This window comes from Cucumis sativus, chromosome 3 (assembly GCF_000004075.3).
Source record: "Cucumis sativus cultivar 9930 chromosome 3, Cucumber_9930_V3, whole genome shotgun sequence".
NCBI classification, from domain to species: Eukaryota; Viridiplantae; Streptophyta; class Magnoliopsida; order Cucurbitales; family Cucurbitaceae; genus Cucumis; species Cucumis sativus.
In genome coordinates, this window is record NC_026657.2 from 16,317,247 (window position 1) to 16,343,721 (window position 26,475).

The 26,475-nt window shown below is 35.7% G+C and overlaps 1 protein-coding gene across 3 annotated transcripts; it reads right to left on the reverse strand.

Annotated features, from left to right (window-relative positions):
• Positions 1-840: 840 nt before the first annotated feature.
• On the reverse strand, positions 841-26,328 carry LOC101211437 (aarF domain-containing protein kinase 1). 3 transcript variants are annotated; one of them, XM_004145605.3, is made up of 16 exons: positions 25,727-26,315; positions 25,537-25,620; positions 24,673-24,813; positions 24,513-24,583; positions 23,251-23,344; positions 21,161-21,238; positions 20,846-20,912; positions 13,868-13,953; positions 12,949-12,999; positions 12,569-12,616; positions 10,991-11,111; positions 10,714-10,894; positions 3,466-3,603; positions 3,265-3,377; positions 1,448-1,519; positions 841-1,367 (listed from the first exon to the last, which is right to left on the reverse strand). In XM_004145605.3, exons 1-16 carry the CDS (start codon positions 25,889-25,891, stop codon positions 1,258-1,260), a joined length of 1,620 nt encoding a protein of 539 aa, XP_004145653.1. In that variant the 5' UTR covers positions 25,892-26,315; the 3' UTR covers positions 841-1,257. The 3 variants fall into 3 exon arrangements, with proteins under 3 accessions (XP_004145653.1, XP_031738407.1, XP_031738408.1); XM_031882547.1 differs by lacking the exons at positions 3,265-3,377; positions 3,466-3,603 and having other exon boundaries at positions 25,727-26,327; XM_031882548.1 differs by lacking the exons at positions 3,265-3,377; positions 3,466-3,603; positions 10,714-10,894 and having other exon boundaries at positions 25,727-26,328.
• Positions 26,329-26,475: the final 147 nt, after the last annotated feature.

Below are 26,475 nucleotides of genomic sequence, written 5' to 3' on the forward strand. Positions count from 1 at the left end.
TGTGATAAAATAATGAAGAATGAAGTAAACAATCGTGTTGACTTAGGTACACAATCGTTTGATCATGGTGATCGTATTCAATATTGTAACCGTATTGATATTGTAAATGATCATGATGATATGGGTAAACAATCGTGTAGGTCAACATAAATAATCGTGAAAAATTTCAAACTATCAATCTTCAGAATGAAATACATACTTCTTACTGTATTACTTAAATCTTCTAAACATTTGAAACAAAAACAAAATTTACAATTCTTACCACAAACAAAAACAAAAATAATCTTCATAATGAAATATAGAATTCTTAACGAAATTATATAATCGTCTAAACAATCTAAACAAAAATGATATTTAGAATGATAAAACCGTATGCATACCATCTATTAGTTGTAGACCGTCATATACCATTTTAATTTGAACTGTTTTATTAGGGTCCATTTTGCAATATTAGAGAAAACAACCATAACTTTTATCAAAAACACATAAACATATTGGTCCTACCAATAGTTGCTCAATCATTTGACTCCAACTAAAAACAAATTATTTTTTTTATGAAGAATGTATCTAAAGTATTCAACTACAAATGGGAAGCTTATTCCCCCACTAGTAAACAAGTAGGCTAATGAGAAAGGTTTATAGAGAGTTCATCCTTTGTGAATTACATTTTTCTACCAATTTCATTCTACAATGTTTATTTGAACAAGACGTGCAAATTTTTTCAAGCACACAACATACAAATTTACTAAAAAAGAAAATCTAAAAACAAATCTAGAAGAGCAGTATACTCAACTTGGCGCTCATCTTCCTGCGTTTCTTTCGATCATACAGGGTAAAAAATATTTAAAAAGTATCATTAAAAAGTAAAAAAAATTGACATATCTAGTAACCATTGTGTAGGAATTTAGGTAGATGCATAAAGATGGATGGCGATCTATTTTTCATCCTTAAACATGTCTACGATATTTGCTTCTGTGGACAACCAAAAAAAAATTCTGAAGCTTTACATTATCTGGCCACTCGATAATACAAAAGAATTTGACAATCAAGGGCCGCAAAGTATGAAGTATTGAGGTTACATTAAGTCCTATCCTATCTCTACGTGAGTTCTTTATATTGTTTTGTTTTTGGTACGAAACAGACAAAACTGTATAGCTTGAGAAATCATCTGCTGATGATGGCCCTATTGTAAGGTAAAGGTTTACGTTGAGAAACAGGTCTTATATGTTCTTCCAAAAGCCAATAACCTCAAATATGCTACGGGAATGAAAGCATCTGCATACTTTTCATGGCATGAAAATACCTTCTACACAAAGAGTACGTAAAATACATGAACTTTTGGAAACTTGATAGCGCCTCAATGCCCGCTACAAGAATAGAAGTGAAGGTCATTCTCCATTACTTAAATATTTAAGCATTTGAAATGATAAATCAGATGCCATCTTACCAAGAATGAGCCTCAAATGAAGGTAGCTTAAGCTTGTCTTCAAGCTGAAGTAAGCAACTTTTACAATAGGATCTAAATTCACATGAAAAAGAAAAATATCAGTCAATAGGGAACAAAAATAATATGGAAAAATAATTGTAAGTTGACAGAAGGGTAATTCTAGAACGGAAAACTATCATTTTAGTCCCTATGGATTGAGCTACTATGACTTTAGAAGTTTTAATATAATCTATATGCTTTGTGTAAAGCTTCCAAAGCATTCCTGTTCATACAAGGTATTTCTCTAAAATGTTAAAAAATTTCTTATGGGGCAAAGAGAGAAAATATGCTTTTATTTAGTGGTGTGAACCAAGGAACATTAATTGACATGAAGCTACAACAAGGTCATATTAGAAGGTCAAGAGCCAAGACGCTACAAGTTCTAATCACTCATATCCAAGATGTGGTGAACTCAACAAACAAAGTTGTAGCAGATGTTGGAGTCCTCCCTTATATGTCGTGCAAAGTTGGATTTTAAGATGATGGATGATGTATTAAATACATCCTAACTTGCATTTAATGAACTCTTATTAAACTAATTGAAATTTAAGTTTTTTGTTTATCATTTAAGCCTTCTTAAAATGTATTTAATGCATTTTCGTAGGGGAATAGTGGAGAATGTTAACTCGTTTAGGTTACTTTTGTCCTTCATAGATCAACCATTTAAAATTGTCTTTTAATCTTTTTTTGGCCAATAAGGTTTATGGTGTCAGAAGCTATATCAAGGTCTCTTTCCTTCAAGTGTTGATAAATTTGAAAAGTTAATGAATTTTGAGAATTTCCTTTGACTTTGTTGAGAGCTAAAGTGTTCAATTTTGCAATTTTTTGTGTTTTAGAACCTGCACGCTCGTCATAAGTGGTGGTGATCAAACTTCTAGAGTGACTTGAACCCTGAGTTTAGAAACATGTTTTCTTCACTCTTGATCATCAAGGTAATCCTTTCGAACTTATTTCCTTGGGTTGATTCTATATTGTTTGGGGGTTTTGAATATTGTAAATAACGGTCTTGTTCCTCAATAAGGTTGTTAGATCCAATTTCTCGAGGTTAACAAGTGGTCTTATTTCTGAAGATTTGAATTGGGTAAAGCATTGCAGAAAACAATTGGGATATTGGGTGTTTAGATAAACGAAGGATTTCAGTTCCTAAACAAATGGGGATGGCCGAATGGGGAACTATCTACAACCTACACCCTTGAAAAATTAATAAAAATCTGCCTTGGTGGTGGATGGACAGAGAATCTACGGCTAAAGGATCTCTGCTGGTTTAGGTAAATATTTAGTGTGCTCTCTGACGAAGGAACCAGCTCTTCCCCGTCTTGCTTTTATGCCTAAGGCTCTTTTGTAGTGGAATAAATTTAGCAAATGTGAACAGAGTGTAGATGAAAGGTTGTTATGTCAAGTGCATCTATCAAGATTGGTGAAACGTAACAAAATCTTGCGGTCGTGTAATAGCAGAGCCCAAAAATAATATATTTGGCCAAAATATGACACCCAAAGATCCCAGCACACAGATGCTATGTATTTAAGAATTCCTTATCATCTAGTACGACGCTTTTGGAAGATCTAGCCAGAATATAGGAAATATAACTGATTTATAAAAGTAGATAGAACCAATTGAAACCAAACTCCAACTCTGTACGTAGTAAAATATCCATATAGCAGCCTACGTCAAAATCAATTCTCATAAAGGCTATTAAGTCAGCATCCCCAATGTTTTGCTTCTGCTAATCCTAGGAAACGCGACTTTCAAAACTCAATTTTGTATGAAATACTCTTACCAGTTGCGGGATTCAATTTGGGAGAAGAACCATGCAATGCAAACTTAGCATAAGTTAATATTCTGAGCCGTTGTGAAACACCCAACTTTCTAGTGATGGACCTCAATAAACCACTGCACATAGTGGTAACATGAGGATTGTGAAGACAAAGATCCATCAAGTCAATAAATTAATCAGCATAAATTCCACTTTTTTTCTTACTCTGTGCGCAGTACTGTGAGAAAATCTGAAGGTAAAGATTCCATGAATGATGATATGTCTTCCATCTTTAACAACTTCAATTCCTGCTTAAGATTTCTTCTTTCTTCATTGGACATTCCCATCCCTAGAGCAGATGTACTATAAATGAAGTGAAAGTTAGCTTTATATTTCACAAATAACTAGAGGAAAAATTATATTTTGAGTCCCCCAAGTTTTCGGCAATACCTGTGTTTGGTCCCTAAAGTTTCAAATGCATTTTAGTCTCCAAAATTTTAAAAAAGCATTTAAAAAATCCATGAGTATTTCAATTATTATTTTAAATGTTGATATGACACTCTTTTCTCACCTCCTACCCCTAGATAGAACTCTAATATATTTGTTAGAATTAGTAGGCTTGGCCCAAGGAAGGATTTAACTTAATTTGCTTTCCTTTTTTACCAAAAGCATGTTGTCTATTTATTTCCTTTGTGTATCTTTTGTAAATATGAGAAAGTAATAAAAAAGTCAGATCATGCTCGAGTTTCCACGTAAATCAGTGTCTATTTTCTTTGCCGCTTTTAATATGGTATCAGAGCAATGTAAAGACGAAACCATAGACACGATTGTTGATGAAACCCAAACAAAGACAGACAAGACAGCTGCCGCCGCCGGGATCAATGCCGCAGCCATGTAAAAGTTGCTCCACCAGCTTCAGAAATCACCGATGATCACAATGGGCCCACATCTATCCGCCCACGTGCCGCTGCCGCCAAGCACGTACCCCCACACACCACCGTCCATCATTTCTGCAGTTCAGCTATTGAACTCTCAATTGTGGCCCTCTGTCCAGCTGCAGCACCCTCTTAGTCCGCTGCACATCCATGCGCCGTCATTGCCCTCTTTTCACACACCGTTACATTCTAATCCTTTACAGCAGCCACACTTTCATGATACCAGCATTGATCAACTCCATAATAAATCAGGGTTTGAGGTGAATCTTCAACAGAATTCAAACCAACCAACTTGCCCATGTATTCGAAGAACCAGGTAACTTTGTTCACTACTTTGTCCTCAAATTATATAACTAGTTCTTTGGAACCATCTATAGGTTTCTTTCCAGAAGAGAAGCTGAATGGCCATAAACTATTTTTCCTAGTCTCAAACAGTCAAAATGTTGCTCGAGGGACTTCACCAATTCAGTTATATGACAAGGGAGACTCTTCGCCCCAATCTGTGATACCCAGGAATGTTTTTGGAGAGAGGACTCTCTTATTGGGTCCATGTTGATTAATAGTACGAAACCACAAAATGACAAACTTCTACTTGATGTAGCAACTGCGATGAATCTATGGGACACTATTCAGAAACTCTATTTGAAGCGTCGGAACGCCTCTCATCTATATACATTGAAGAAACAAGTCCATGATTGCAAGCAAGGAACTCTGGATGTTACATTTTACTTCAATAAACTTTCCCTACTCTGGCAAGAAATGGACCTGTGTAGAGAGAGTATGGGATACTCCAAATGATGGCATATAGTATGCTAGCCTCGAAGAAGCTTATCAGATTTATGACTTCCTTGCAGGTCTCAACCCCAAGTTTGACATTGTTTGTGGTTGTATACTAAGCCAGAGACCCCTTTCCTCCTTAATGGAAGTGTTATGAAGTCCATCTTGAAGAAGACCGTACGAGTGTCATGAGTGTTCTAACTGTTGATTTTATGGAATTAATCTATATTTCATTAATTATTTAGTATAGATACAAGCCTATATATAACCATAGAGAAATACACTTAAGGAAATAATATCAAATGATATCTCCAGAATAATATCACCTAAGAATAATCTAATTATATTAATACTAACTACTCCTGCTATTGACTCTGCTGCTTTTAATGCTAGATCCTATACCCATGATTGTGAGAAGAACAACAAAAAACATATCCCTACTGTGAGCATTGCAAGAAACAGTGGCACATTGAAAATCAATGCTGGAAACTTCATGGTCGTCCTCTAAAAGGTAAGAAATGTTCCTCAAATGATAAACAGAATTCAGGGCGTACGTATATTGGTAAGTCTGCTAGAACTTCTCAACCATCTGACTCTACGGTAAACCAGACCAATCCCAATCCACCCTCCACTCTAAAAGTCATTGCTCAGTCAAGTATGCCCTAGTCCCTTAGTCTTGTCAATGTCGATGGGAAGAATTCCTGGATCCTAGACTCCGGTTCTATAAATCACTTACAGATTCCTTTAAGAATTTTTTTTTTTATACTTCGTGTGCTAGTAATGAAAATATTGTAATAGTTGATTGTTCCTTAGCTCCAATTGCTAGGAAGGGGCAAATTTTCCCCTTTGAAGGGCTATCCCTCTAGAATGTGTAGCATGTGTCTAAGATTTCCGATAATTTGCTATTTATACGGAAGATCACTTGTGAGCTGAACTGCAAAGCAACTTTCTTACTTGATTCTGTTTCTTTTCAAAACTTGAGGTTGAGGAGGATGATTTGCACTGCCCAGCATAGCAGAGAACTCTACCTCCTTGACGATGATACCTCCACTAGTAGTAATCCTAGGACTAGTTTACAATCTTCATATTTTACTATTTCTGTATGTTATGGCATTTTTTATTGGGCCACCCAAATTTTCAATATATGAAGTATTTATTTCCCCATCTCTTCTCTAAAGTTGACGTCTCCTCCTTATCTTGTGGTATGTGTAATCGAGCCAAATAACATTGAATTTCCTTTCCGTCACAACCATTAGGCCAACTCAACCGTTCACCTTTATTCATAACAATGTTTGAGGTTCATTAAAGATCACTACCTCCTCTAAGAAAGGATGGTTTGTGACCTTTATTGATGATCATACTCGTCTTACTAAGTCTTTCTTATCAACGATAAATTCGAGGTCTCCTCTGTCTTTCAGAACTTCTATCACACCATAGGAACGCAGTTTAATACAAAAATTGCAATTCTTTGAAGTGATAATGGTCGTAAGTTTCAAAACCATACCCCTAGTGAGTTTATGTCCTCCAAAGGGATTGTCCATCAGTGCTCGTGTGCTAACACCCCGCAACAAAATGGGATTGCCAAGCAAAAAAACCATCTTCTGGAAGTAGCTTGTTCCCTTATATTGTCTACTTCCCTTCCTTCTTATTTGCGGGGAGATGTCATTCTTACTGCAATCTATCTCATCAATAGAATACCTACTATAGAAAGGAAATGGGGTTGCCAACCTATCTTATTTATGAGAATCCGTCTTTCCTGTGTCCTCCACGTCCAGACTCTCTTAGATTGTCTCAAGGAGTCATATCCCTCTACCCGCCTCACTTCCGAAGTTCCCCTTCGTGTGTTCGAGTGTACAACCTATGTTCATAGCTTTGGCCTCACTCAAACCAAATTTACCCCTCGGACTCAGGAGTGTGTTTTTGTTGGGTATCCCCTTCATCAACGGAACTATAAATGTTTCCATCCTCCTCGTAAATATTGTCACTATGGATGTCACCTATCGTGAGAATTAGTCTCTCTTTCCCGTTAGCCATTTTAGGAGGAAAATGTGAGTGCAGGGTCTAACTATCCCTTAGAGTCTACCAATCCTACCCTTGTTACCTTACCTCAATCTCCATCCCATGGTCCTACCTACAAACCAAGTTTCCAAGAAAACCTACTATAGAAAGGAATCACAAAAAGAAAATAGAGTCCCCTATTGATCAGCTAGCTCTCGTCCAAGACTCTAAACCTCCACGAGATCAAGGTATGACTAGTCCTATTGACTCATGTGTTGACAGTAAAATGAGTGAGAATAGCAGGTTCGATATTGCTGTCCCTAAAGGTATGGGAGAAAAGGACGGTGTTGATGAGATTGAAATCAGAGCAGAAACTGGTGGTAATGATGCTAAACAGGATCATTCACGTAATCTAGTTGAGAATGATCTTTCTCTTGACAAAACACCCCATTTGTAACTATGTTTCCTATGAGTCTATCACCACAGTTCAAAGGCTTCACAGCAAACCTTGACTCTACCATGATACCTAAAAATATCCACATTGCTTTAGAATGCTCTGAGTGGAAAACAATAGTTATGGAAGAGATGAGAGCTCTTCAAAAGAATAAGACTTGGCAGATCTGTACTCTCCCCAGGGGCCATAAAATCGTGGGATGTAAATTGGTGCACACTCAAATACAAGGCAGATGAAACTCTTGATAGCCACAAAAACTAGGTTAGTTGCAAAAGGGTTTACTCAGACCTGCGGTGTTGATTACTTTGAATCTTTTTCCCCAGTTGCAAAACTAAATACCATTAGTCCTATTATCTGTTGCTGTGAATAAAGACTAGCCTCTATATTCAACTAGATGTTAAGAATGTGTTTTGATAGACCCCCTATCCTATATCAATATAGTAGAAGAGAGAAGAATAAGAAAAAGATGTAACACGTGTTGAACACGTGAGAAGTAGTTAGTAAAAGAGCAAGAGGGACTAGTATAAATAGGGAAATAAAAGGCGGGAAAGGTGGTTAGAGTTTTAGTGGAAAGTTCCTTTCTGTATTACCTTGAAAGATAGGTTACAGAAGGTTAGAATATTAGTTTGTATTCGGGAATTCATTCCCTTATTACTATCAATAAGATTCTTACGTTTAAATCAACTGGAGTTCCATCACGTTCTTGAATGGAAATTTGCAAATCTAATAAATATAATCAGTTGATAACTCTTCAAGTTCTTCTCTAGTCTTCTCTTCCTGATTCTTGATCTTTAGAACCGTCCAAAGGACTCCGAAGGAGCTCTCTCTTGTCTTCTTTACTATTCTTTAATCTTCCTCTTATTCCATTTTTTCTTCATTCATCCTTAAGTTTCTTGGAAGAGGAAGTCTATATGAACCCCCCTCCAGGGTTTGAAGCCCAGTTTGATCATCGGGTTTGCAAACTTCTGAAATTCTTGTATGCACTAAAACAGTCACCAAGAGCATGGTTTGATAGGTTTACTACCTTTGTTAAGTCCCAAGGGTACACTCAAGGGCACTCTAATCACACCTTGTTTACAAAAGTCTCAAAGGCTGGGAAAAAAGTCGTCAATTTAGCTGGGGACGACATCGCTGAGATCATCCAACTAAAAAAGATGGGTGATGAGTTTGAAATTAAAGACTTGGACAATCTGAAATATTTCCTTGGGATGGAGGTAGCTAGATCAAAAGAAGGTATCTTCGTATATCAGAGGAACCCTTGATTTGTTGATTGAGACATGTATACTAGGATGTCATCCTGCTAATACTCTTATTGAATTCAACTGGAAACTGAGAAATTTAGATGATAAAGTTCTAGTTGATATAGAACAATATCAGCATCTTGTGGGAAACTTGATTTACTTGTCACATACTCGACCAAATATTTCTTATGCTATGAGGGTTGTTAGCTAGTTCATGCAGGCTTCCTATGAGGAACACATGGAGGCAGTTAACAGAATCCTGGGGTACTTAAATTGATAAAGAAAAATATAAATGCCTTGTGCAAAAATTGATTTACTTGTCACATACTCGACCAAATATCTCCTATGTTGTGAGTGTCGTTAGCCAATTCATGCAAGCTCCCTATCAACACATGGAGGTAGTTAACAGAATCCCGAGGTACTTAAAAACAACTTTGGGTAAATGATTGATGTTCAGGAAGACCGACAGGAGAGCTATTGAGGCTATACTGATTATGACTAGGCAGGGTTCATCATTGATAGGAAATCCACCTCCAGTTACTGTACCTTTGTATGGGGAATCTCATAACCTAGAGGAGTAAGAAGCATGGGGTCATGGCCAGAAGCAGTGTTGAAGCCGAGTACAGAGAGCTATGAGTTTTGTGATATGTGAGGAAATTTGGCTTCAGAAAGTTTTATCTGACCTTCATCAAGACTGTGAGATGCCGATGCAATTATTCTATGATAATAAGGCAGCTATTAGCATCACTAACAATCTAGTTCAACATGATAGAACTAAAACGTGTGGAGATTGATAGACACTTCAATAAAGAAAGATTGGATAATGGTAGCATATGCATTTCTTACATCCCCTCGAGCCAACAGGTTGCTGATGTTCTCACCAAGCTTCTCAGACAAAGCTTTGACTCATGTGTTAGTAAGTTGGGTCTCATTGATATTTACGTCCCAACTTGAGAAATTAGTGGGCTGATTTTACCTAATTTCCTTTTCTATCATAAACATGTTGTCTATTTATTTCCCTCTTGTATCTTTTGTTAATATGAGAAAGTAACCAAAAAGTCAGATCATGTTTTTTCTCTCGATACTCGGGTTTTCACGTAACTCAGTGTCTATTTTCTTTACCACTTTAATAATATTGAATTATAAAAATAGAGGAAATATAAGATGCGAGTGTTAGAGGTACTTGGATCCTCCCAATCTTGAGATCCTTACCAAGCCCTAATTTACCCACGAAATATTTCATACCCCTTCATCCCTGCTCACTATATTTATTACCAAACTTCCCTAATAAATTCTTTACCTAAATACTTTTACACCCTTAACATTCTTAAAAATTACAAAAGAGCCTGAAAAGAGTAAATTTTAACATATTAGGGACCAAATGCACCTTTTGTCGAAAACTCAGAGGTTAAAAAGGTAAGTTTCTTCCTAAATAGAACTATTCGAACTGTGACATTTGGAAATCAGATTCATATGACAAATGAGACACCATCATTGTATAACAATTGTAGTGCATAGTTAAAGTCGGGCAAAAAAATTACTTTTACCCCTAGTAACTTGCAGTTCCATAAAAGTTCAGATCCATCCGCTGTTAAAAAAAATAATGATCACAAAGCCAGAGGCCCTGAGATTCAATAAATTGCTATTATGGGCGTTGTTATCTCTCGTTGTTCATCAACTCTTCAGGATCTTTAAGGAACGTTACTTTCTTGTCTGGATATTCACCACTTTCTATCTAGTATGAGTACTTAACAGTAGTGAAATAAATGTCTGGCTTCACAAGAATATAAAAATTGGTCATTATATACTCATCGCAACTGTTCGTTCTATATCAACGCTACTCCAGATCTCAGCATCTTAATTAATTAGACGTGAATGAAGTCCCCCATCACAATCTTACAGATTAGAAATATGTGTTCTAAAGTTCTCTACATTATACCTCGTCAAACTAGCCACAAAATATCCTATTTGACATTTGTATAATTGATAGTTCCAACATGCCAAATAGAAACTAAATGCTTGTGCTCAGAATTCATATCGATCAATAATATAGTAAAATAATAATCACCTATCAAATGATCTGCCAGTGAAAATGAGAGGAAAGTATTTGGAGTACTTTGGAACCCCAAACCATTCTCCTAGTTGAAGAATTTTATTTGTATCTAGCGTAATCATAGCCTTCCAGAGCTGACAATAGTTCAGTCTAAATTCTTCATCCAACTGTTTGTAGATTCCATGATCTAGAAGAACTGCATTATTTGTTTCATAAATGGATTGTATATGGGACAGGCTAGAAAGATTCAACATCTAACTTCCAACAAATCAAATCATCAAACGGCACATACCTAGAGTGAAGCCATTTAAATTGTCTGGAGAAACCAATATATTGCCAGGATGTGGATCACCATGCAAGAAACCATGGACAAAAACCATCTCAGCAAATACTTCAACAAGTGCTTTAGCAACCTACAATGTACACCACAATGAAGATAAGTAATGCAAATTCATTTACCAAGTGTTCAGAAAATAAAGTTGGAAAAATAAATTCCTTTATCGATTTTTTTCTATTCTGCCAACTACAGTGCCTCAATGCCGAATTTATTTTAAAAAAGAATACATTCTAGGTAACAGAGTAAAAAATTACAAAAAGAAGGAAAAGGACACCTTCTCTGATATAGGACTCTCAAAGAAAATTACATAGTTCATTTTTTCATGAATCACATTGACAAAATACTTATAGAGGTTTTTGTAAGATATCCAGATAAGAATATTAGTATGGTATTACTAAGGGGTATAAGGGTAATTAGATAGGAAGTTAGTGAATCTTGTTATAAATAGGAGGGTGAGTGAATGGGGGTAGGAATTTTGTGGATATAGGCCTTGGGTTTGCACACTCAAGAGAAAGGTTCCAAGTGCCTTTATACTTTGGATTTTGTAGTTTTCAACTTTCATTCTTTCCCTCTCTCTCTCTCTCTCTCTCTCTCAAGTGCATAGAACTGGTTGCATTCTTTCATAAAACAAGAAATGAACACGTTGTTAACGGGAGGTGGGCAAGAGAACTCTCATGTTACACTTGCATCAAGCACATAATAAAACCTTATAAAGGTTCCCTGTATTTTTTTTGCATTAGTTCTCTCTTTCTCTCTCATTTATGTTTATGGTCTTGTTCTCCATTCTCACATTAAGCAAGGAACAAATGTGCTAGTTAGAAATGCACGAGCAACATTTTACTGAGCACATTTCATGTTTGTTTGAGGAGGATATAGGTATGATATGCTTATGTATATAATTTGCATGGCTGAGTGACAAAAGATGGATAAACTACAAGTTCAAATATCACTTGCAGTCTGCAGATCAGACTCAATCAAGAACACAATAGAATATCAGAATATATTCAAGTGGAATGGAAGATCCTGCCACAAAAAGCGCAGAAGGTAAAGATGAAATTGGGAAAAGTGTTCAGGTGAATAACATACGTGAAGAACTTCTAGCTATATTTGTCTATTTGAGGGTGTTAGATATGGACATGAACATGGCAACACCGGGAGTAATTTTCTTCTCCGACCAAGATCCTAAGCTCAGCCAACCTCCTCCATTACAAGATCAGCTTAGATGAACACACATAAATGCATAACGATTGAAATACGAGAATATAGAAAATCTCAAGGATTACAGCAGTCAGCATGGTATTAGCAAGGTTTCTCAGTTATCCACTTATCCTTGAATCTCCCTCACGACACATCATAAACATCCATCGACTCAACTACACAATACATTTCATACTCGACATGATTGTGATGACTGTGGTCTATCTTCACTATGGTGTTTTTAGTAACCTTTTAAAAGGTTCCCCAAAGAAAAGTTACCAAACAACATGATTTTGAGTTGGCCTTTTTTTATTACTATGCAAATGCAAAACAAACCTTTGATGGCTCTATGCCCGATTGCTTCATGAATTCAATATCATCAACCTACATTTAAGCAACTTCAGTTAACAAACCGTTAGCCAAGTTTCTTACATTACAATTGTTTAAAATATAGGAAATATACCAAGAACTTATAATAAATAATTAATTAATTAAAAGCAGCTACTTTATTTACATACCCAACACCTAATTAAGAAACAATAACATGGTAATAGACTAAAGGTTGATAATGATAGTATCACATATCATGAAGCATGAAATCATAAATACGTTATACCTTAAAAATTTCAAGGTCCAAGATGTAGAAATAATTATTAAAAAATATAGCCAGATAGATTTATATCCCCGATGCCACAAGACTAGCAAAAAAGTCGTACCTTATGTCCTTCACAGAATTCCATTGTCAGAACTTGCCTTGTCGTAAATTCCTAAATGTGTTCAAATTTATCAAATTACCATTCCTGAGTAAACATCAAGTCTCATCTCAAAAAACCCAAAAAAAAAAGAATGCAAAAACCATCTCAGGCATCTAGAGAATCTAACTTGTCAGAACATTATCAAGATCAAATGCTTTTATTGTTGGAATCAGTTGAGTATTGTATGATATAGTAAAGGACTTATTACCTTGGGCCGGGAGGATTTAGTAGGGGCATTGGAGGAATGAGCGGGTATGAAGTTTTTTGTGGCTAATTTTAAGTTGTAGGAGAGATCCCCAACTCTCAACTCTCTCAAATAGCAAGAGTCTGGTTGCATTTATCCTTTTTCTGTTTCCCATTGCTTTTTTGCTTTTAATGCTGCAAATTCTTAGGGGGTTATCCTTATTACTCAATAGAACACATCTGTGTATGTTTTCACGTCTCTTGGTATTGTTATGATTGTTTTGAAGGTGAAATACTTGGATATAGAACAGAATAATAGCCTAATAGGAAAGCAAATTTGAGGTTTTTATTTTATTTTCTTTTTCTAGGTGACCACACCTTGAAGAAAATGTGAGTTTTTAGGGGCAGCCAATAAATAGATTGCTATTTAAATCTCTAGGATCTTGAGGATATGTTAGTAATTTAGATAGGAGTTCTGTACAAGAGTTTGTTACAAACATAGTGAGTTAGAAGTATGAAGGTAGGCATTGTTTCAGTTGGTTTAGGCTCGAGCGTTTGGAAGAGAGGGTGGTCCAAGTTCATCAAATTACTTGATTTAATTTGTACTTATTTATCTTTTACATTGCAATACATTTTAGGTTCTACTAGTGATAAGCAGAAAATAATACATAGCAAATAAGAGCCTCAATTTCCATACCCAATAAACTCTAGGAATCTTGACCAAATTGTTCTTCTTGAAGTTTTCAGCAGTTCTCTCAGCATTTCTAGCCTCCTGCAAGAAATCTGCACAACCCACATTAATTTACTAATAATTTTTGGCATATCCCATTGAAAACAGTTCCCAAAAAATAAATAAATAAGTTTTTTTTTTGAAACAGAGACAAGAACTTCTTTATTAATAAGAACTCAAAGTACAAGCCTTCCATGCTGAATAGGGACCAAATTCGCAAGCCTTCCTTTCATCTTCTTTTACCAAAGTGGTAGAGGCAGTAAACTTTTACCCCAAGATTATTTAATCTTCAGTAAACTAATAGGTCTTTATTTGTAGAAATGCTACATTGTTATACGTGAAATTACATGAACCTACTTTTAAAGTTAATCGATAGCATATTTAGAGAAGAAAGCAAGCATTAATCAATGGAATCATGGAGTCTCTATAGCAGAACATTCTGACATGACAACCATAAGCAACAGTTTTTTAAAAATTTATTATTATTATTTATTATTGATGCCAAAAAAGTTGTTCTGTAAGAAAACTATTTGTTAAAAGCTAACAATTGACATAAGATAATCATTGGTAGGTAAAACTTTATATAACTATACTCTGTTATATTTTAAAAGTAGTGTGTTAACACAAGAAATGCATTACAAAATTGCAAAACGGTTAGAAATAATATAGTTATAAAATCAAATTTCAAAACAGTTTTTAGAAACAAAATTTAGAAGTTACAACCAAACAAGCTTCAAAGTTGTCACAACCGCCTACCTAGATTACCTAGATTACCCTATAAAACCTAGGCCGTTACCCAATAATTGCAAAAATAATAATAATAATATTGAAAGTAACAAACAAAAAATAATACACAAGTTTACAAGAAAACCCTAGTACAGGAGAAAAACCACGATGTAGAGTTTTGTTATTATTTTGTTATATCACAAGAATACAAAGGGAGAGATTAATAGGCAACAGGAGCCTAAGATAAAAAAGGAAAGAATAATTAGGATTACATACAATACAAAAGAACCCTTGGGCTTTCAACACACAACAAGCCCACTAATTCTAACACACCTTCTCAAGTTGGGACGTAAATGTCGATAAGACCCAACTTGCTAACGCAAGAATCAAAACTCTGTCTGAGAAGCTCCTTAGTGAAAATATAGCAATCTGTTGGTTTGAAGAAATGTAAGAAATGCATATGCTACCATTATGCAGTCTTTCTTTAATAAACTGTCTATCAATCTCTACGTGTCTAATTCTATTATGTTGAACTGGATTGTTAGGCGATGCTAATAGCAACCTTATTATCGCAAAATAATTTCATAGGCACCTCATAGTCCTGACGAAGATTGGATAAGACCTTCTAGAGCCAAATTTCCTAGAAAAATCCTAAACTCATAACCTTGTACTCAGCTTCAGCATTTGCTTCTAGCCACAACCCATTGCTTCTTACTCCTCTAAATAACGAGATTGTTTTACACAAAAGTACAATACGGAGAAGTGGATTTTCTATCAACTACACACCCTACACAGTCAGAATCAATATAAGCCTCAATACACCAACCCTTTACCGGGAGTAGTTTTCAAATACCTCATAATTTTGTTTACTGCCTCCATGTGTTCCTCGTAAGGAGTCTGCATGAACTGACTAACGATACTCACAGCATAGAAGATATCAAGTCTAGTGTGAGATAAGTATATCAATTTTCTCACTAGGCACTGATATTTTTCTTTATCAACTGGAAGTTTATGAACTGAATTTCTCAGTTTAGCATTGAACTCGATAGGTGTATCAGCAAGTCGACATCCCACCATACATGTTTCAGTCAACAAATCAAGGGTGTACTTTCTCTGAGATAAAGAGATGCCTTCTTTAGATTTGGCTACCTCCATCCCAAGGAAGTATTTTAGATTCCCCAAGTCTTCAATCTCAAACTCATCCCCCATCTTTTTCAATTGGATGATTTCAACGGTGTCATCCCCAGATAGCACAATGTCATCAATGTAGACAATCAATACAACAATTTTCCCAGCCTTGGAGTTTTTCGTGAACATAGTGTGACCAGAGTGCCCCTAACTATATCCTTGGAACTTGACAAAAGTTGTAAACCCGTCGAACCAAGCTCTCAATGACTGTTTCAACCCATACAAGGATTTCTGAAGCTTGCAAACCCAATGGTCAAACTGGGCTTTTAAGCTTGGAGGAGGGCTCATATAAACTTCCTCTTTTAAGTCTCCATTCAAGAACACGAGCATGTGCTTAACATCTAGTTGATATAGGGGTAAATCTTTAATCACAGCAACAAATAGCAGGACCCTAACAGTGTTTAACATGGCAACAAGAGAAAAAGTCTCAAAGTAGTCAACCTATAAGTCTAAGTGAACCCTTTTGCAACTAACCTGGTCTTGTGTCTGTCTAGAGTTCCATCTACTTTGTACTTGAGAGAAAACATCCATTTACATCCCACAGTTTCATGCTCCTTAGGGCTCTCATCTCTTCCATGGTTGCAATTTTCCACTCAAGGCACTCTAATGCAACGTGGATGTTTTTAGGTATCGTGGAGGAGTCAAGATTGGGAGTCAAGATTGGTTGTAAAGGCTCTGAAGTGGGATGATAAATTCTCATAAGAGACAGTTACAAATTGAGTGCTTTGTGCGGGACCTAGTACCGTTCCTTAATGCAATAGGTATGTCAAGAGACAGATCATACTCATCAAGGTTACCCGAAGGATTCTGTTTAGCCTCATCACGACCGTTTCTGCCATAACCTCAATCTCATCAACACTGCCCTTTTCACCCATGTCTTCAGGAACAATCATATTGGACTTGTCATTCTCACCCATTTTACTGTCAACATATGGATCGCTAGAATTAACCATAACTTGATTTTGTGATGGTTCAGAATCTTGGATCGGAGCTGGCTAAGCAGTAGGAGACCCAACTTCCTTTCTAAGATTCCTCCTATAGTAGGTTATCCAAAGAACTTGGTTTGTAGGTAGGACTGTGTTATGAGGATCAAGGTTAGGTAACAAGAGCAGAACCGGTAGACTCTAAGGGAACCACCCAGTTAGGCTCTTCATTCACTCTTTGTAAACCCTAAACCTTAGGATCTCTAAAATTCTCTTAAAAGTACTCATAGTTGCCTTAGTTAAGAAGGAATTTTATTAGGAGTGTTAGTTATAACTGACATTTTGGTGTCATGGTTTAAAATGACGTAGCTGAAGCGCCATTGTTTGTGTCATAATAAAGGTGTCATGGTACCCTTAGAGCAAAAAAATGGAAAGAAGAGTAGTTAGGTATTAATGTTGGCGGCAAAAGCAAAGTTGAAAGTCACGATTTTTTTAGCATGAGGTGGAAGGGAACTTAAGTGTCGTGTTAAGAGGTTAGTAGGCGCTGTAAAATGGCAAGTAGAAGGTGTAAAGAGGTTAGTAGAAGGTGTAAAGTGACAAGTAGGAGCAAGAGGTGTAAAGTGGCAAGTAGGAGGTGTTAATTGAAAACCCATGCAAAGATCTCTATATAAAGGGAACTTTGGACGATAAGTTCTTCCAAACCACTCGTGTCAATTGAGTAATTCAAATTGCAAAATCTCTCAAAATGAGTTTAGTCTCTAGTGTACGACTATCAGACTAAAAAGAGTTGAGGAAGGAGTTCAACTTCTGAACAAAAGCACCAACGGTCATTTCTCAGACAAATTTGAGCAGTGTTGACTTCTTGAGCGTTATAGAACGCATTACTTGGAATTTGAAACTGAAATTGGGAGGTAAGATATTTAAGACAATTCTAATCAACTTTGTAGAAGGAAGTTTTCTCATTTGAGTTGTAGATTTTTAGTTATTAACCTTCAAAGTGGGAAGCAGGATTCGGGACAAAAAACTAGTTTTTGGGCATTGAACAAGGTGGGCCAAGCACAAGGGTGGTGTTGCGCCCAAAGGAAGGTAAGGAGATTAGTTTCAGTGCTAAGAGGCATGCCACAAGACGTGCGCGACCACAAGACGCGTGACACTCCCAACACATAGCCAGTCATGCATGAGGTTAGCATGCGCCCCAAGGCCTTGCGCGTGCAACAAGCTTGCCGCTCATGCTTGCAACCAGCCCCAATGCCATTTTTAGGCTTTTTTTAGTATTTTGGCAATTTTTGGTTAGAGTTTGGATGTTTTCTGAATTAAAGTGACTTATTGAATACGATTATTTCAAGACAAGAGGAGTTAGGAGTATTTCCAAGCCAAGGGGTTGAGCCACGAATTGTTAATGACACTTTGTTTTAAAAGCTATTTATAAAGCAGGATTTCATGTTGCACAACCAATAGCTTGTGAGTGATTTGCATTTAAATGTTTTACTTCAATGCTTACGTTTTCTAAGTTGGATTTCAAACTGCACAGGAGATAGCTTATGAGTGGTTTATGCACTTAGTGGTTTCTAAAGTCTAATTTCAAGCTTAATCTACCAAAGCTATTTGCAAACATGTTTTTAACTAGTTTTCTATAAACATGTTTGAGCTATTAAATGATTTATGAGCAAAGCATAAGTTTAAAAATGAGTTTATGCATAAATGTTTCATAAGTTGTTCTTACCAGCATATGTTATAAATCATGAAGTTTGAAAGCTTAAATGTTTGTCATTAAGCTATATCAGAACTAACTATACGAAATTACCTCTGAATGTGCACTTTTGATTGCCAATACTAATGTGAAGGTTTTCTAGAGGGGCCTAGTACGATTACATCAATGAAAGCACTAGTGCCTATGGAGAAAGGTTGGCCTAGGTTTTTTTCTTTTTTTGAAACGGAGACAAGAACTTCTTTATTAATAAGAACTCAAAGTACAAGAGAGTTATACAAAGAGAGCCAAAAAGTAGTAAACAAAGGAGACCTAGAGGGATCAGGAGGCGCACCCGGACATCTCAACTAGGTTGACACCCCCTTAGCGCCAAACATCATATCTCGAGCACTAGCAAATAAAAACTAAAATAAACAATGATAAAAGCGACCAGCTTAGTACAAAGGTCCAGAAAAACAGAAAAGGACCGGGAGAAAACAACAAGAAACACGAGGGGGAGTGGGGGGAGCAAAAAACAAACAAAACTAAACTGGGGCAATCCTTCAAAGCTTCAAAAACAGAAGAGGGCTACGGGCTGAATAAACTGCAAACGTTGAAACTGAGGCAACATAGGGTTAGGCTGGATGAGAAAGAAAAGCATCCCAGTTAAGGTAAATGTCTTGAATGGAAAAATGAGTGAATTCCTTTTTAAGGGAACACCAAGATGCAGCTTTAAGTTATGCTGCAAGCATAATTTCTACCCTCGGTCTAGCTTTATCGAGGAAGATACGCTGATTTCGTTCAAACCATAATCCTGAAAGTAAAGCTTTAGACAAATTATCCCAAATGATGCTTGATTTTTTGGGCAATCTTGGACCCGACAGAATTTGAACCACACTAGCACTTAGTGAAATGTCAAATACCCAAGATAAATTAAACAAGGAGAAAATCCTTATCCAGCAGAAGGAGGAGACAAGACAGTTCAAGAAAATATGAGAAAGATTCTCACTAGCCTTCAAACATAGGGGACAAATCGAGGGGGAGAGGCATTTTTTGGGATTTTTTTTTTTTTTTTTGCAAGATTTCAGTGCAATTGAGGGACCCGAAGACCATAATCCAAATCAAAATAAAAAACTGTGGCCTAGGTTAAAATTATGAATGAATAGTTAGGAGCTAGTATGTGATAGCTTAATGTACCTTTGAATGATTAAGAATTTCTAAAATGTTTCTAAAGCTTTATTATGTTGTGTTTACAATGATTTATACGCTTAAAGCTGAGCATTGAGCATAATTGTTTGGAAAAGCATGTTTTAGAAAACTATCACTCACTAGGCATTTTTAGCTCATGTTTGCTCACTTTCCAGGTGATGATCAAATTTCCCTAAGCTGAGTTTACTGCTGCTAAGTTGACCAGATTGATAGGAAGAGTTGTAAGGTGATCATGATCGAGGTTGTGTTTTATGCTTAAAATGTAGTTAGCCTGAGTTGTGGATACGGAGAGCAAGTAATGTAGAAAACTAGTCCTTTTGTGAGTCTATGTAAGACTTATCTCAAAGTTTGTTAATAAATGGGCTGCACTTGAGTTGCTTATTATTTCTTTCTCTAGAGTTGTGTTATTTGCTTCTGCACGAACTTGTCTAAAGGGTTAGAGGTTAGGGTCAGCAAGTATCGTTGAGAAGGAAACGATATTTGTTGGCTTCACGCCATCTCTAAGATCGAGATGAGGTGGTGCGAAAGGAGGTGTGACACTCTTCCCTTGAAGCAGGCTAACGAGAAAGAAAGGACGATCCTTAAGGAATGTGACATCGATGAAGATAAAGTACTTATGAGAAATAGAACGGAAACATTTATAGTCTTGTTGATGAAGAGGATACCCATCAAACACACGCATGGGCCTGAAGGGTGAACTTGGTCTAGTTAGCGTCATGGCTATGAATGTAGCGTAAGCTGTGCACCCAAACACCCGAAGGAGAACATCAGGAATGAAACGGATAGAGGGATAAGACTCGAACCTCTTTGGATTGTTATGTATTGCAATTTGTATTATATTATTTCTCTGTAATTTCCTTATTTGAATTTTTTTTCCGTTGAATGTCTTTGCATTTGGCAGTTATCATTGTATATATTAGGGCTACACCCTCTTGCAAAAATAAGTTAAGAAGGATTTTCAGTAGAAAATCTACAGAAACGATCAGATATAAAACTAAAAAGATCAATGTCTTGTTAGAAACCACTTAGATTACATGGACTTGATAGATACCATCTAGACAATTTAAGCACCTATTGGAAATGTTTCCAAACATAAGGACTAAATAAATACAACCAAAAGAGTTCAGGGACAAAACTTGTAACTGTAACCTAATAAATAAAATACACCATGGAAAAACCTCTTAATAAACCATAGAAGTTCTGAAAACTTACCCAACTCCAAAAGAATTGTCTTTCCAAATTCTGATGCCAGCCACTCAAACCTATATTCTGGGAATAGCTGTATGAAAAGAAACACCCAGGCCGTTTTCAAAGAAAATAATCTTAAAAGAAATGCATGATGAGATGATAAATTAAAGGATGAGATAATATTACATTACTTAAAGAGCCAAATAAGTTATAGAAACTAGGACTGATTAGTTGGCTTGACAACGTTTTCCAAAAAAATTTGGAACCTTCTTCCATAGAAGAGAAAAAAATTATACATTATATATAACCTTAAGAAAAACTTTAAACACTAGAGCTCACCCATGAGATGGTTCTCGATAGGAAAGACATGACCGTTGTGTCTATTTTCACATTTTGCATCAATCCTGGGTACTGCACCTATCCTTCAAAAAAGTAATAATAAGAAATAGAAATCTCATTTTACTACATGTCGTTTTTTATTCAATACATTCAAAACCCAATATATGAACAATCAATTACATGGATGTGTAAGAAAAAAGGGGGCAACCACAACTTTTAAAGCGTGAAGTGGACTGAAGCACAATAACTGTCCACATTCTAAGTTTTTTTTTTTTTTTTGAAAGGAAACGAGTCTATTATTAATATTGAAAAATAGAGAGACAAAAGCACAATGTACATGAGGGTTATTGATGTAAGGAGACTTAGGATGAATTGGGTAATTAGGTAATATTCTAGGTTAATACCCTTTTTACCCCTAATTGCAATAGAAATCTATAAATAGAAGTCTTGTCCTCTTGTATGAAGCACATTATTCATTCTAATAAAAGATCCACAATCTTGGTTCTCGAAGGATTTATCCTTAAAGTTACTTAGGCTACATCAGTTATACAAAGAGCAATGGGGGAGGGAGGATCAGCAAGCGCACTCGAGCATCTCAACTAGGTTGCACCCCCTTAGTGCCCTCATCATATCCAAGAAGCAAAAATAAAAACCCTCGTATTAGTCTCTTATTTTCAATACAAGATCAACAAAAAGCCACAAATACAAGGCCAAACATAACAATAATAATAATAGTTTGTCTATACAAAACATAAAACAAAGGCAAGCAGGCCAAGAACAATTGAAGAATAATCCTCAATTAAGCAGAAAATTGGTTGAAGCATAGGGCTAATCTGAAAGACATAATGTTCGAGGACTTCAAAGTCTCCACATTCTAAGCTTGAAAGCCAAAAGATAGTGAGATTTTCCTTATAGGATCATATCAAACAAAATTAAAAAGATATTTTTCGGTAGGAAAAAATTAAAAAGATGTAAATATATCGAGATCTAAGTTTCGTCGAATTTTGATCCCAAAGTTTTCAAACTCAACAATTTAACAACTTAACCCTTTGGTAGAATTTTGATCCCAGAGTTCTCAAACTCAACAATTTAATAACTTAACCCCCAAGGTTTGATTTTAGTAGCATCTTGGTCCATTGCCATCAGTTTTCCGTTAATTATCAACATAACACTACACTGACATGATGTCCTATTAGAATGATATAAGAAGACTAAGAGTTAATTGGGTAATTAGGTAATATTCTAGGTTAATTCCCTTTTTACCCCCAATTGTAATAGAATTCTATAAATAGGAGTCTTCTTCTCTTGTAAGAAGCATATTATTCATTCTAATAAAAAATCCATAATCTTGGTTCTTGGAGGATTTCTCTTGAGGTTACTTAGGCTACATCATTAGAAGTATTATTAGTGATATATAATTACTAGGTAGTTTTATTAGGATATGGTGGTTATAAGTAGAGCTAATTGAGAAGTTGAGGGAGGAGGCCTAGTTTTGGAACGTTAGACTGCAGTGGATGTATTATGAAAAGAGCATCCTAAAGGCTATAGTTATAGTAATTTCTCTTTTGACATTGCAATACAGTTATATTGTTGTTTCTTGTAATTGGTATGCTAACAAAGAAATATCATCAAACCCAAAATTATCTTTCTCTAGATTGTCCTCTCATTCTCCCAGTGCACCATCATTACTTTTAGTCATAAATTGTGTGTTCAATTCTTGAACCTGTTAAGTTTGACAGCAAAGGGAAAATCTAGATTTTTTTTCAAAAACATTAAATTGAAAATTTTGTATCATGTGACTAGAAGTTAGCTTTTTGACCTCATATTATAAGATGGGTATCTAAATATGTGATGAAATTCCAAACGAATCAAATATACTCACGAAGGATGAGTAGCTACTTTTCCATCATTGTATTGTTTCATAAAGATCAATTTTTAAACAAAGTTCATAGACTTTGCTTCAACTCATACCAGGACTTTTAATAATTTCTCCTACACAAATAAAGACCTTCTATGCATTCATTTTTATACTACAGGTTTCTCGGCTTTCATGCACAATAAGATACATGCTACTGTCCAAATTGACAAACCTTGATAGCCACTTCTTTATTACTTTTAAGTATGGCACGGTGCACCTGAGCAATTGACGCAGCAGCAATAGGTTGTTCATCAAGTGAGAGAAACCTGGAATTAAATGAAGTCCAAATTATGGAATAAAACAATTTCTAACCACGTGGACTGTAGCTAGTACTTTGCAAGAAGACAATTATGGGAAAACGACAAAAAAAAAAAAAAAACAAAAAAAGAAAGAATCTATCAATGCAAATTCGGAAATCCTGATGCACCAAAGGCATAATTTTAGCATGAGATAAGTTAAAAACCAACCTAAGACATATGCTACTCATTTAACCAGCATTCTTTAGTTCCATAACATAACAGAGCTCCAACTTCTTTTTCTTTCTGCAGTTAGACAGTTTCCTACAAATATTACATAAATACTTTAAAAATTACAAGAGTAATAAGATCAATCTCACTTCACATACTAATTTCAATTCTTTGTAATGACATTAGAAATCAAACTCAGTATGAGAAATGACTTCTCTCAATAATTTATCTAACTTGATGAACTTAATATTATTTTCAAATGAAGAATAACAACCTCACTATAGGTTGCAAGTCTTTTCAAGTATGAAAAGTTTTCAAATGTAGATCAAAAACCAGAGAACAATTCCCTCGAATTTGAAAATACTTTAGCACTTGTTAAGACGCTAACATACAAGTTTTTTGCATGTCAGAATATCTTAAACCTTTTGGACATATGTAGAAACCTGAAGCCTAAAGGTTGCTGTAACATCCTGCTTGATTATTAAAGACTATTTTGTAACTAATTGTATTACCCTACCAAACAAATTTAAAAATTAAAGAATTAAAACTAATAGAATTCATTTAAAGTATTGTGAAAAATTAATTGTCGTGACTCATAAGTTACTAAATAACTAAAATGCAAGTTTTGAAGATATTTGAGAAAACACTCCATTCCTATCCCAAAGCCTTTGATATAGAATTAGCAGAGGTCTGAACTTATGGCTGGACATAATTGTAATATTTAGTATTTATAATTGTATTAGGTAAAAATCCCATTTGATCCATGATTTGTCACCATTTTGGTCCTAGAAATGAACTTGAAATGAGCATTCACATGCTTAAATAAGCACAAATTGAAGCACATAGACTCGGTATGGAGATTATTGGCTGGTGCAAAAATCTGATAGTATAACAACAAATAGTCCAAAAAGAAAAGTGTTATGCAAGTAGAAAGTGCATAGTACGCTAGATACATATTTATACTTACATTGCTGATATATCTGAACCAAGGTTGCTGATTAGCATGTCTTTTATATCTTTGAATGGACAAGGAACAGCCTGAGGTGTTAATGACCACACAAAATTAAACAAGAATGAAAAGTATTTCATTCTACAAAACTAAAAATCTCAAGATACTTAAAGCAGACCTGATCTTGCAGTGAAGAGAGAATGGATGAGTATTCATTTGGTGTCTGCCGCAATGAAGCTGCAAACTGACCAGCTTTAATGTAAAACCCTTTGTTAACTTGACATAGCTTTAAAAGTCTCTTTGCAGAGCGTAGATGAACCTAGACAAGGTCATTTCATGAAAATCAGAAACAACTAAAACAGCATCTTCATTAAAAAAGAGTTAATTGTAATTCCTTGTGGTGAGACTTAGCACGAGAAGAGTGGGCATTCTTAAAACCTGAGATTAACTTTCAAGAAATATTGATTAAACGTACTTCATCATAAATGTAAAAACTTCATGTTAGCAAAGCTTCCAATCGGTCTTGTTGACATAAAAGCCAACCCAAAATACATATGCATGCATATATATAATTAGTACTATACCCATCCAGTAAAAGATTAGTCCCAACTCATAAAGAGGGTTAAGGATACCTTGGCTTCCCTTTTCATCAAGTACGTGAAAAAAAGGTATGAAAACCACATTATTTACACAGTTCATAAGATCGATATGGAACTTGAAAAACCAGCCAAACGTTGAAGTTACCAGAATCCAGCATATATAAACAAACAATAAGTGGATCGTCTAAAGCAAACCTACTGAAATAGAAATGATGCAACGAAGACCATTTTAAAGATGCGCATGAAAATAAACACAAAGAAAGCCTATTTGAACGAAAAGAAGCACGAGAACTTCCATCAGCAATAGACAATAATATGATTGAAGACCAAAAAAGACCACACGCGCCACAGGAAGAGAAAGAGTGTGCCTATTATCGTACAATTTCAATCAACAGTCCAAAGGTTTGAGCCTAAAACTAGAAGCTAAGTAAATGGGCACGAACCTCAGACAATTTAAGACGGTATTCCTCAGTGTTCGCTACCTCCCCATTCAAAGAGTACTTATAATCAAGAACGATGAGCGAAATCTGTCATTCGAGTTAAGCAACAGTTATGAAAAGTTTCAAGGAATAAAAAGAGCACGAACAAAGGTAAAGAGAAGAAGAGGGAAGTATATATAGAAGAACATCAGACTGTGGAAATGGCGCGGGAGGAACGACGGAAGCCGTGAATAGTGGTCCTAAATTTCTCCTCAACATCGAGGGAATTGGAATTAGAGTTGGAGGCTTTGAACGCAAGGCCAGTTCCCGTTGTTAGAACACAAAGAGTTGCCACACGACGAAAACTAAAAATCTTCATAATCCTTCCTCCTCATTTGGAGTTCAACTGTACTTTCTATCTATCTTCGCCGTCAGCACCGCCGCCGACGGGATTTCGGCATGCAATTCAAAATACAACACTGGATTTCGCGCGACTGGATGACGACGATCGCGATATTTATACATATACCACTAACATTATGAATTTCGGAAAATCTGTACCGAATCTCTATACGTTACCTCACATGGTGGTGCCTTCTTGATTCACCAATTTTGGGTTTGGTGGAGTTAAATTCCTTTGGTTTTTTCAATATGGATTTACAACAACATAACAACACAGTTTTAAAAAATGAATGGCAATTGACCTCTAATGTCATAACAACCCAAGATTACGATTTGCCCTCACATTACCTATCTCATGATTTTAGTTTAACAAAGAAAGTTCAAACATAACTGCCTGTGACACCCACGCTTTAGAGTGAGTTGGTGCCAAGGTTAAGTGTGTTACATAGTAGTTATAGTGTGTCGCATAGTAGTTATAGTTAAGTGTTTTGAAGTTTGGGATGCAAGATGTATTAGCCGCTATAATAAGAGGAAGGGATGCAAGGTTGGATTAGGCATCCA